General features: G+C 37.9%; 1 protein-coding gene across 2 annotated transcripts in view; it reads left to right on the top strand.

Moving 5' to 3' along the window:
• Positions 1–6,082: 6,082 nt before the first annotated feature.
• Positions 6,083–12,988, top strand: part of LOC100888071 — a 31,595-nt gene continuing 24,689 nt past the window's right edge. Inside the window, exon 1 of one of the 2 annotated variants that reach the window (XM_003725347.3) lies at positions 6,083–6,511. In XM_003725347.3, coding sequence (XP_003725395.2) covers positions 6,442–6,511 — 70 coding nt within the window. In that variant the 5' untranslated portion in view covers positions 6,083–6,441. The remainder of the gene's footprint in view (positions 6,512–12,988) is intronic. The other variant, XM_003725348.3, reaches the window with a different exon arrangement.

Raw genomic sequence — 12,988 nt, 5'->3', positions numbered from 1 at the left:
TCAATTTGAGTTTTGAGCTGGACTTGGCAATCGGGAGGAAATTGTTGTAATGAGAACTCTTTGCGAACGAAGTCTGGAAGTGAAGAAAAAAGGTAAAATTATGTTTTGGGGACTAGAAGAAAGTGACATGGTTAACCCGTTGGCTAATGAATTATCTAATTCCCATAGGCTTAACACAGGGACCACCAGGTTCCAGTAAGCAATGGGTTAACTGTGAAGTGGATTGTGTTGTGTTTGTGTTGATATCTCTCAGAGACGAATGGGTGGATAGGTGGTCCATCATGAACGTATACATGGGACAGACAGTGGTCATGATAACGGCAGAAGGGGACTCTGAAACTGAAGACATTGGGAGATGGATGAACTCTGTTTGCGCTTTGCAAATGAAAAGGCAATTGTAATTAACTTATCACTTACAACGGGAGTATTTCCGGACTCTATGAAAAAAGCAAAAGTAATTCCAATATACAAAAAAGACGACTCTTCTCTAGTTTCAAATTACCGACATGTTTCTATCTTACCACGTATTTCTAAAGTCTTAGAATGACTGACTTATAATAGAAAAATAAACTGTTGTATGAAAATCAATATGGTTTTAGGAAATTTCATTCAACGGAGTTAGCTTTGTTACAATTATTTGATAGAGTGCCATATGCCTTAGCTGATCATAAGCATGTTATTAGAGTATTCATGGATCTGAGCAAGGCATTTGACACTCTTGACCATACAATACTTATACGTAAATTGGAATACCATGGATTGAGGGGTGGTGCTATACAATGGTTTAAAAATTATTTAACAAATAGAAAACAATTCGTATGTTATGATTCAATTGAATCAGAATTAGTATCTGTAACGTGTGGCGTGCCACAAGGGTCAATCCTCGGCCCTTTGTTATTTCTGATATATGTAAATGATATTTATAATTCATCAAATGCACTACAGTATATTTTATTCGCTGATGACACCAATGCATTTTGTTTCAATTCAGATTTTCAGATCCTTTTAAGAAATATTAACGCTGAATTACCAACATTATCAAAATGGTTTAGAAGTAATAAACTGTCTCTTAATTTAAAGAAAACAAACTTTATATACTTTCAGAACAGAAAAAATAACGATATTCCTGACATTAAAATTACTTTGGATGGTGAATTATAGGAAAAGAAGGATAGCACGAAATTCATTGGTGTTTTGATCGATGAAAATCTGAGATGGAATAATCATGTGCAATATATTTCTAATACTATTTCACGTAATATTGGTATTCTCTGTAAATTGAAATATTATGTCCCTTCAAATATCTTGTTTATGTTATATAATTCATTGATATTGCCTTATATTTCATATTGTAACATTATATGGGCAAATTCGAAAAGCAACGTTGACGCCATTTTACTGTTACAAAAGAAAGCCATGCGTATATGTACTGATTCTTCCTATCGCGACCACACCAATCCCTTGTTTTCAAAACTAAAAACTCTAAAAGCTGATGATATAAATTTTCTACAAATAGCACTTTTCATGTTTCGCTTACAAAATGGTCTACTACCTTCATACTTTCCCCCATTGTTTAATTTGAATAAAGACATCCACTCTTACCCCACAAGACAAACTGAAAAATTCCATTTAAGAAATCCAAAAACCGCATTGGCTCTTAAATCTATTAGACACGCCGGCCCAGACATCTGAAACTCTCTGCCCATTGTAATAAGAAACCTTAGGACATTGTATTCCTTTAAGAAGGCAGTTAAAACTATGTTATTGTCTAAGTATTGATCATGTCGTGTGTAATTCTACTGTAATCATGTTCGTGTGTACATTGACTGTATATTCAACAATGATGTGTAATCGTCCATGACCTAGCATCGTATTTCCATTCATGAATGAACCTGCATTCAATCAGCAGATTGTATTATTACCAACGCTCCTCCTCCTCCTCCTCCTTCTCTCCCCTTTCCCTTTCTTTTCTGCAAGTCACTCTTTTTTATTTTTATTTGTATTTTTGTATCTAAGTTGAGGGCTGCCGGCACGTCAAGCTACTTTGCTTATTTCTGTAGCCCTCCTGCATCTAATGTATATCGTTTATTATCTGTATAAAATTATATACACTTGAAATATTGTATCAAGCCATATTATGTTCATGAAAATGTATGATGAAAAAAGAAAAAAGATGCAGAAACCAATAAATCAAATCAAATCAAATCAAAAACTTAATAAGTGAAAGTAAAGATAGAATTTAAAGTTTAATGGACTCATAGCAGGTGAAGGTTTTGGAAATAAAATCAATACCACTAAAACGGAAGCAATAAAATTAGTTTTGTAGTTTGTTGTTCGTGCAAGGTTTCCGTACTTACATGATAGGCATTATAACTTGTTCAATGTACTTTGTTGCCGTTAAGGGGGTAAATGACAACGCAATGCTTTATTGGAAAGTGAAAGCACTAATAAAAGACCTGTTTACTAATATAATCAAATTTACGAGACTCGGTGCTTGTTCTCTGGGGACATAGTGACGAGTAAGTCCATTAACCCAATTTAAATGAATAAACTGCAATACTTGGACTCCAATCGCCATGCATTACTTATTACTATGTCGGGCAAGCATCGATCAACCTTTCAGGTTGTGAAGAATGACCTATGTGTAGAAAGTATGCATAACATTTATATGAGTTAATAAACTGGTTTATCAGAAACGGGGACAATTCTGGCATTTGCGACAATACACCTGCAAACATGTCACCATGAAATCATGTGTCAATCTAGCATTTAATTTCTTTTTACAAAACATTAGTGAATGAATAAATAAATATATAAACATAAATCATTAGGTCGTTTTGTGCCATTAAGTTGCACCGAAAAGAAAACTCGAATCCCTTTTTCCAAATCGACGGTCAAATTGTGCAGGAAGCCAACTCAATGTGGAATTTAGGCAATATGAATAGCGCCATCTAACGACTTGAGCACTTCCATCGTTCTTAGCCAGATAACCACAGCAAAGCCCCATATTTTATTTAGCTGTAGTAAGTAAACGTACTTCCCCAAATCATTTGTTTTGCCATATATGCTTAGAAAATTCTCCTGTTACCTTTTTCAAAATTCGTGTTACCCCTCCCCCCCCCCTCCCTTGGCTTATCATGATTTTTCCTTGACGTGCGTTGTATATCCTTTTTTTTTTTAATGAAGAACGAATAAAGAAATTCATATCTCGTGTATGCGCATATTTGATAAACATCTACTGGCTGTTATTTATTAATCGTGTTTAAATCAATTAAAAATGAAAATAAAATCGAGGCATTTCTGCCAATCAGCTGTTCAACATATCATTTCCATCATATTCACAAATTCCTCCGTGTTTTCGCTCTTTAATGCTTACGGGTGCAGCAATGGAGAGCTAAAGCATACGGTGCGGACAAAATATATGTAAAAATGTTGACAACCTAAGCGGGTGACAGGAGGCACATGTCTGGAAACAAACAATGAAACAACAACACCTCCGCCCCCCCCCCTCCCTCCCAAAAAGCTAGACTTAAACACACCCATTGAAAGGAAAGATTATTGAAAGATTGATGCTAGAGAGGAGAAAATTGTAATAATAGAATAAGTGGAATGATAATAATTATAACAGTAATAATAATAATAACAGTTTTTGCGATTTCGCATTGGGCCCCATGGCATCCATTCACATTACCTGGACGGAGTGGGAAATGCAGATTAATGTCGTGCCAAAGGAAAACTAGTGCAGCGACAAGGATTCGAACCGAGTACCTTTAGGATCACAGTCTGGAGACTATTCCACAGGAACGTAACTCTGTTTTAAAAATAAGTTATAGGTCATTACAAATTGTCATAATTCATTTGTTACTCTCCACCCAGGTGTTAAATTGGTATCATGAGGACGGAATTCCCTGAATGCTGAGACTTGAGAGCACCAAAATTGGTAGCCTAGCAGAACCGGTGAAAAATTGGGTTCTAGGACAACTATCACCCCCCCCCCCCCGGAAAGACCAACCTACCTACAAGGACAATTACCCCCTGGAAAATTACCTCCCCTGGAAAATTACCCCCTTGGACAATCATCCCCCTCATGGACAATTATACCCCCGACAAATTCCCCCGTGGACAATTTTCCCACCCCCCTCCCTAAAAAAAATAAAAATCGAAACCAACTTATCATCAGGGCGGACTTCCCCTTTAATTAAGAGGGGATAATTTTCTGGGGGTGGGTATTTGTCCTCGGGCAGGTTGTCTTTGGTTTTCCTGAAAGGGGGGGGGGGGGGTTGTAATTGTTCTAGGGGTAATGTTTAGGAGTTAGGATACATATTAGGTGGTAATTTCCGGGGGTGACTGTCCTCGTTGGGTAGCTCTCCTTGGTGATATTTTACCGGGGGTAGATTTGTCCTGATACGATAATATTGGAGCGGTCGCGCGTTCACTCCGGGTATTTAGACTCATCTCAGCCGCTTAGCCAGAGTCACGAGGCCTTGTCAAAAGGCTACTTGCGTGGAGGATATTTGTGTTATAGAAATATCACATGTTATCATTATCCCTAATGTCTACACAATTTAATAAGCTACACTGAAAAAAAGTCGTAGCAATTCGTGTTTATGTTTGTATTTATCTAGACACATTTATTAATATTCGAACTCCAATCAGATTAATTAATCAATATACATCATACACGATGCTTCAATTGATAGTATCATAAAGAAATCCATGAAAAAACATCGGTTTGGTTATTAAAGCACGTTGTAGCATGTCACAATACGAACAAAGGGCACAATGACTCATTTTAACTCACACGGGGGCGCTGCCATTGACGATTATTGTATATGTAGAACATCACTTATACCCAGTGTAATGTCATTCAAGGTCAATGACTGTAGTCCTTATATTATATGATCATTGTCAAATAACAATCAATATTATACAAATAACGCACGTCCCAGCGTGCAATAGCGGTGAATGCAGAGTTTTTTTTTAGATTGGTGCCACTCTGTGCAACGAGCCGCTTGCGGCGAGTTCACAGGGCGCACCATCTAAAGAAACCGAGCGTACACTGCATTTACGTTTCGCACAACACGGTCACGTAGAGAAACGGTAGCGCAGAAACTCATTAATTGCAGCCCATCGTAAACTACCGCGATGAAATATTCAAGCACAATCTTCAAAAACAAGTTTTTTTTAGAAATACGTGAAAATATTTTACAAACCGATTGCAACGACTCTGATAACGGTAACATAGAAACACAGGTTAATTCAGCAGTAAATGATTTAATAATAATGATTTATAATGCAGTTATATTCAATAGTAATAAATGTCGAACTAAAAAAAGGCGAAAGAAAAATAAGCTATGGTTTTGACACAGATCGTAATCAGGTTTTGAGGTCTATCAAACGTCTTAGTCAACAAAAGCCATGGGATAAAAAATTACGGCGTGAAATAATGACCCCCAAAAAGCTTTAATAAACTTATACTCAAAATTAAATAAATATATGAGAGTAAAACGGGTAGTTAAGTTATTATGTGATGAAAATTAAAAAAACCTTCTGAGTTTGAAAGAATTATAATTATATAAAAGGGACAAATATAAAAGATATTAATTATATTAATGACCGAGTCGTATGTTAATAATTTTGATGAAAGTGGTACTTGTGTTAAGTGACTGCCTAATGTTAACAGATCTGTAGATATGTGGGAGGGGGGGGGGTATACCAAAACTAGACAAATCCTGTAAAGGTAGAGCCGGACTTCAGTACATGGCAACATTCATTGGTTACTATTTCCTCCTCTTAGCAGATAGACCAAAAATAATTTCCTGACTGGAAGGAAAATTGACATCATTATAGTTCAATCCTTCTCAGGTAATCTCATATAACCCCAGTTGTGTATTATTCTAATAGGTTCATACCATAAGTTCAAGTGGCGAGCGAAAGTCGAAAAGACAGGGGAATCCCCTAGAAACAGGGGATCACATGACCTAAATGACGTCACTAAGTAATTATGCTTTGGCACGTGTCTTGCGCTCTCGGGAACGAAATCCGCCCGAGCTGCGCATAACAATTATCGACGGAGAGCGAGCGAGGTCTTTCCTCTTCGGCGTGAGCTCACCAAATACACACACACATTCGCCCATCCACTTCCTACATAGCTTTAATCGTGTGTGTACGGTTGGTACGAAATGCATGGGGGTCCCTGCGTGTTTCAACGCAGACGATATTTTCTATGTTTTCTTTTTGCGATCTGCACAGCTGATTCGCCAACACAAAGCTAACACATGACATGCGACGACAAAGAAATGCGAGCCTCATATCGACAGGCACAAGAAACTGTACCAAATCGACGGGAATTGAGCTCGGAAACGTGCAATAGAGCTCTCTTTTTCTCCGGGATTATTCATCTATATGCTGGCATATTTTGAATAACCAACACGCAGAACCATGGCGGATATTTCCTCTCCAAAATTGAGCTTCTTATCTTTGCGGATGTATGTTATGATTTTTGTCGGAGGTAAGTGCACGCTGATGATGATGTTATCCTTTGTTATTGCCATATCCTGTTTTTTGTTTCACCGAATAATGAGCTTTTCTTTGTACGCTCTATCTAAGTGTACTTGCGTATTGCAATTATTACTCTGATTTATGCTGATCATGGTCTATTTGTTACATTAAAATCAAACAAAATTATATTTTCAGAAAGGTCAACAAAGATGAGTGTCGAATAACGTTGATGTGCATACAATACAAAGAATCCGGGCTAACTCGGCCCACGGGACTACTCGGCCCAGCTGGAAAAACTGGGCCGAGATGTCCCGACCTGATTAATCGACCGAGAGATACCAATGTGTATATGTTTGTGCTCTTTGTGACTTAATAATGCCCTTTCCAACCAAAATCTTTAATGGAATTGTGTTAAATGATACCAATGAAGACAATTTATAACTTATCTTTAGGTAAAATGACAAAAAAATGACATTTCGGACAATTTACTCACAGCTCGCAATCCGCATTGCCGCACGTACATTAAATGTGCGTTGTATCTACTCGGACCACTGAAATTCGAGCAGTGTTTTTGTCGGTAAATCACTGCAAAAATATCATTTTTATCTCGTATGAAGGTCTATTTTTTATTCCTGACACAGATTTCATTATTGAGAAGTCGAATATAGTACATTTTAGACGAGATGGTTGATGTTTGTTCACATTCTTTCGTCCTGGCCGTAAATTAGCAGACTACTGCCTAGTGCTACCGCAGCAGCTCAGCTCAGTGTGCAGCTAGCCGTACAGCGCCGCCGGCCGGGTCGGCGGGGGAATTCACCTACTCGGCGCCCGTACCGGGCCGCTGCACTGCATTGCATGATTGTACTGCCCAATTTGATCGAGTGATGCGAGTATAACTAATCAAACTAGATCTATATTTACTGTATTATCATTATTCATTCCGAGTAGAATATCCAATTTGATTTAGTGAGTAAACTAGACCTAGATCTATATCTACTGTACATAGCTACATCATTATCATATACTCATTCAGAGTAGAATATTTGATTAATGAAGGAATGGAATTTTTCTTTTTTCATAATCAGATAATCATATTTTACTCCTAAAAGTTAAAGACTTGATAAAATAGCTAGATCTAACGTAAGGGCCTAGCCTAGTACTCTAAGCAGAGAAGTGAGCTGAAGAATCGCCTTCTTATTTTTTTGGAGGGGGCTGCTTCAAAAAAATTCTACGAAAAGAATTAAGGTATTGGCTTCAAGTTTTTTTGTATAAATAATGCAGCCCCCACCACCCCCCCCCCCCCAACAAACAAAAAAAATCTCCTTTTTGTTCCCTTTTTCTGGGAATCAAAGAGATATATAAAAAGCAAAGCAATTAAGACATGATATTGCAATGCATGCCGGTGCATGGAGGGGCAGGGGCAGAGGCGGACCTCCCGGGGGGGGGGCACAGTGCCCCCCACTTTTTCAGATACCCCAAAAGTGCCCCTTTTTACATAGGAAAAGTGCCCCTTTTATTTTGTAAGAAGTGCCCCTTTTACATAGGAAAGGTGCCCCTTTTCATTTGACAAGTGCCCCTATTACTTAGTAAAAGTGCCCCTTCCCCCTTTTCACCTCTGACGAGTGCCCTTTTTTATTTTAGACACGTGCCCCTTTTCCTTCGACATGTTCCCATTTTCCTTTGCAATAAGTGTCCATTTTCCATTCTCATAAATCTTGAAATAATCTTGAATAAGTGCCCTTTTTAATCTCTAGTAAGTGCCTCTTTTCAAGTACGAGAAGTGCCCCTTTTCACTTTTAATAAGTGCCCCCTTTACCTCTGATAATTGCCCTATTCAAAACTGAGAGGTGCTCCTTTTACTTTGACAACTTCCCCTTTTTTCCTTTGTAAGAAGTGCCCCTTCTCCTTTTAATAACTATCCCCTTTTTTAAACTCGGATGAGCACACCTTTCATTTTAACATGTGCCCCTCTTATTTTCTAATAAGTGCCCCTTTTCCTTATGATAAGTGCCCCCATTAAAAAGAAAGAGTTCCTTCCCCTTCTCATAACTGCCCCTTTTAAAAATCTGTACGGTGCCCCCTTTTCATTCAACAAATGCACATTTTCCTTTATTATAAGTGCCCCTTTTCATATCTGGTCAATGCCCCTTTTCAACTCTGATAATTCCCCTTTTAATAATGATACGTGCCCCTTTTCTTTTCTAATAAGGGAACTATCCCCTTTTCACCTCTTATAAATGCCCCTATCAAAATCTGATGGGTGCCCCTTTTCCGTCAACAAATGCCTATTTCCCATTTTCGTAAACGCCTCTTTGTCATCACTGGTGATTGCCTCTTTTCAAGTGAAAAAATGCCTCATTTTCACCTCTCATAATATTCCATTGTACTTTGACACGTGCTCCTTTTCTTTTCTTATAAGTGTCTTATCCCTTTCGATAATTGTCCCCTTTTCATGTAATCATTAAACGTGCCCCTTATTTAAGGCGACTAAGAGCAATTTCGCCCAAAGTTCGCTCGCTGCGCTCGCTCGCATTTAAAGATGATATAATTATGTTACTTATCAAAGGTCTTTTCAGTCTTCCGTTATGAGAATGTGCTTATAACCCCATCACGATTGGCTTTTTTCCTCTTTATAAGATGTAATTTTTCGCACTGCGACCTCATAGATCTTTGAAATTTTTCATGCTCGCTTCGCTCGCTCGTAAATGCATTTTCAGACATCACACCCAACTGTAAAGTTTGATGCTTAAGCGATATCTTGTACGATGTATGAAGAGAAACAAATATTGAAATCATCCCTGATAATGTAATCACAATGTAGGGGTATATACCAATGCCTAAAAAATTGTATATTTTCACTTTGAGATTTCCCACTGTAGGTGCCCTTTTTTTTCTCCAGAAAGTGCCCTTTTTTGTTGGTGCCCCCCACTTTGGAAGTTGCTCGGCCGCCCCTGGGAAGGGGGATCTTAATTCTGGTAAGCCTTCTCCTGGACCTTTGGTCAACTGGTCATTAATTTAACCGTTCCTCAAATTTCTAAAAGGCAGCTGCCCCCCCCCCCCCCACCTCCCATCCATCTCGGCCAGGTAAGTAATCAGCAACAGAGGCAAAGATCTATGAGCAAAATCAATTTTTATATTTTTTTTTTGGGGGGGGGGGCTGGGGGTTAACAGATTTATATCTGATATATTGTGTACCTGTATAAATATGTATACTATAAATAAATAATAAATGAAAAAAACAAATTTGCATTACCACAACGTGACATAAAATTAATACACGATTACACCTGCTTAACATTTGTTATTATGAGTCTGCTTGACGTCATCTTGTTGGAATTTGTACCTTGGAATCGTAAACAAATAATGTTTATTGTTATTATGTGTGTTTTTCAAACATATCCTCAATTTTATTTAATTGTTTTAACTTTGTTTATTTATTTAGGCTTTTTTTGCCTTGTAACTTGCATATATGAAATAATACGTACCAATACCACAACACAAGGAATGGTGTGGCGTGTCATCTGTACTGGTCTCTGCATGTTACAATTTTTTTATTTTTTTTGGGGGGGGGGCTTGGGGTTAACAGATTTATATCTGATCTTGTTTACCTGTAAGGATCAAGATATAAGAAGCCAAATTTAGTTTTTGTTTTGAGGATACCGTAGATTGACTGGAATTGTTGTACAAACGTAGCTTGGCTTGTCACATGGAAACTACAGATATGATATGATGTGGGCACGGATTCAAGGAAGGAAAACTTTGTTTTACCTACTAAACTACTACTACTATTGCTACTTTGTACATTCCGGTGTATGGAAATGATTGCAGTTCAGTTGAGTGTTAATAAACAAAGAACCATGAAATTACCACATTGTCTCAAGGATCATATGTAGATATCTCTACAGTACCTGTATAAATATGTATACTATAAATGAATAATAAATAAAAAAAAACAAAATTGTATTACCACAACGTGGCATAAAATTAATACACGATTACACCTGCTTATCATTTGTTATTTTGAGTCAGCTTTGTCCTCATTTTTATTAAATTGTTTTAACTTTATTTATTCAGATTTTTTTTTGCCTTGTAAATTGCATATGAAATAATACGTACCAATACCACAACACAAGGAATGGTGTGGCGTGTCATCTGCATGTTACAATTTTTTTTTTTTTTTGGGGGGGGGGGGTGGGCTGGGGGTTAACAGATTTATACTGATCTTGTGTACCTGTAAATATGTACATACTATAAATAAATAATGAATTAAAAAAATAAAATTGCATTTCCACAACGTGGCATAATACATAATGGAGACAATGTTGATGATGTAAGGGATGGAGATGATGAGAGGAATGGAGACGATATTGATAATGAAAGGGATGGAGACAATGTGAGGGATGGAGATGATGAGAGGGATGGAGACAATGTGAGGGATGGAGAATTGGAGATGATGAGATGGATGGAGACAATTTTGATGATGTAAGGGATGAAGAAGATATTGATGATTGAAGGGATGGAGACGTCTCCATCCCTCCCGTCTCCATCCCTCTCACCATCTTGTCACCATCTCCATCCCTCCCATCGTACCGTTCTCGACTCTTAATCCTTATTCTTCCTACGTCCTCTTCCTGTTTTTTTTTTTTTCTCTTTTTTTTTTTTGGGGGGGGGGGCGACTGCCCCCACTGCCCCCCTCCCCCTGGCTACGCGCCTGCCCCTCCAAAATAAAAGAAGAAGGCGATTCTTCAGCTCACTTCACTTACAGTACTACGCTAGACCCTTACGTTAGATCTAGCTATTTATCAAGTCTTTAACTTTTAGGAGTAAAATATGATTATCTGATTATGAAAAAGAAAAATTCCATTCCTTCATTAATCAAATATTCTACTCTGAATGACTAATCTACTAAATCTAGTATATGATAATGATGTAGCTACAGTAGATATAGATCTAGGTCTAGTTTACTCACTAAATCAAATTGGATATTCTACTCGGAATGAATAATGATAATACAGTAGATATAGATCTAGTTTGATTAGTTATACTCGCATCACTCGATCAAATTGGGCAGTACAATCATGCAATGCAGTGCAGCGGCCCGGTACGGGCGCCGAGTCAGTGAATTCCCCCGCCGACCCGGCCGGCGGCGCTGTACGGCTAGCTGCACACTGAGCTGAGCTGCTGCGGTAGCACTAGGCAGTAGTCTGCTAATTTACGGCCAGGACGAAAGAATGTGAACAAACATCAACCATCTCGTCTAAAATGTACTATATTCGACTTCTCAATAATGAAATCTGTGTCAGGAATAAAAAATAGACCTTCATACGAGATAAAAATGATATTTTTGCAGTGATTTACCGACAAAAACACTGCTCGAATTTCAGTGGTCCGAGTAGATACAACGCACATTTAATGTACGTGCGGCAATGCGGATTGCGAGCTGTGAGTAAATTGTCCGAAATGTCATTTTTTTTGTCATTTTACCTAAAGATAAGTTATAAATTGTCTTCATTGGTATCATTTAACACAATTCCATTAAAGATTTTGGTTGGAAAGGGTATTATTAAGTCACAAAGAGCACAAACATATACACATTGGTATCTCTCGATCGATTAATCAGGTCGGGACATCTCGGCCCAGTTTTTCCAGCTGGGCCGAGTAGTCCCGTGGGCCGAGTTAGCCCGACTCCAATACAAAGCTGCGCATGAACTTAGGGAAGCCATTGTTTGCTATCAATATATTAGTTTATGTTATTTTTCATCGAAATTCAGTAATACAATTTATGTGTTGGCTCGTATAGACTGTGTAATACCATTGAGGTACCTCCTAGCCCTAGGTAATACAGTCTAGCTGAGTTCGAGTGACACATGCATAGCTGGAATGCCTGAGTCTCGTCAGGGAGACACATGTGTTAATCACATATACAAGCATCCAGTGCAGTACATGCATCCATATGCATACAATTTGCATCCAGGCATAAGCATGATTGATAGTTGATGGTTTCTAGTAATGTATTAGCAGGTCCTACAAAGAAACCTCATGCATAGAGCAAGAAATAGCTTACTTTTTGTAGATTATTATACTCTTGATATGGACATACATGTACACATAGTTGCAATTGGAATCAGAATTGCATAATTGCACAATTCCCTAATGATTGATTGACATCATACATATTCTCAACAATAACCCAGACTCAGTAAGGAGCTACAAGCCTCACAAATATCTTACTGTTACATGCACATTAAGATAAGTAATATATTATGCAACCATGATATAACAAAAAACAGGGTGGATGTGGTTGGGAAAATAATGAATGCAAGTGACAATGGCAAACAAGATGATGCATGTCTGTATAATCTAGATCCAGATTTTTTTCTATAAAACTACAAAATACAATTAAGAGTGGTTGGCACTTGGGACAAAATAATGTGAGGCACACATGCTTCCTAATCATGATAAGGTGTAATATTCCACAGACGCCATA

Source organism: Strongylocentrotus purpuratus, unplaced genomic scaffold (genome assembly GCF_000002235.5).
Source record: "Strongylocentrotus purpuratus isolate Spur 01 unplaced genomic scaffold, Spur_5.0 spur5_scaffold_1, whole genome shotgun sequence".
Classification (NCBI taxonomy): domain Eukaryota; kingdom Metazoa; phylum Echinodermata; class Echinoidea; order Camarodonta; family Strongylocentrotidae; genus Strongylocentrotus; species Strongylocentrotus purpuratus.
Note: the sequence above shows the minus strand (reverse complement) of the source record. Positions and strands in the feature narration are given on the sequence as shown.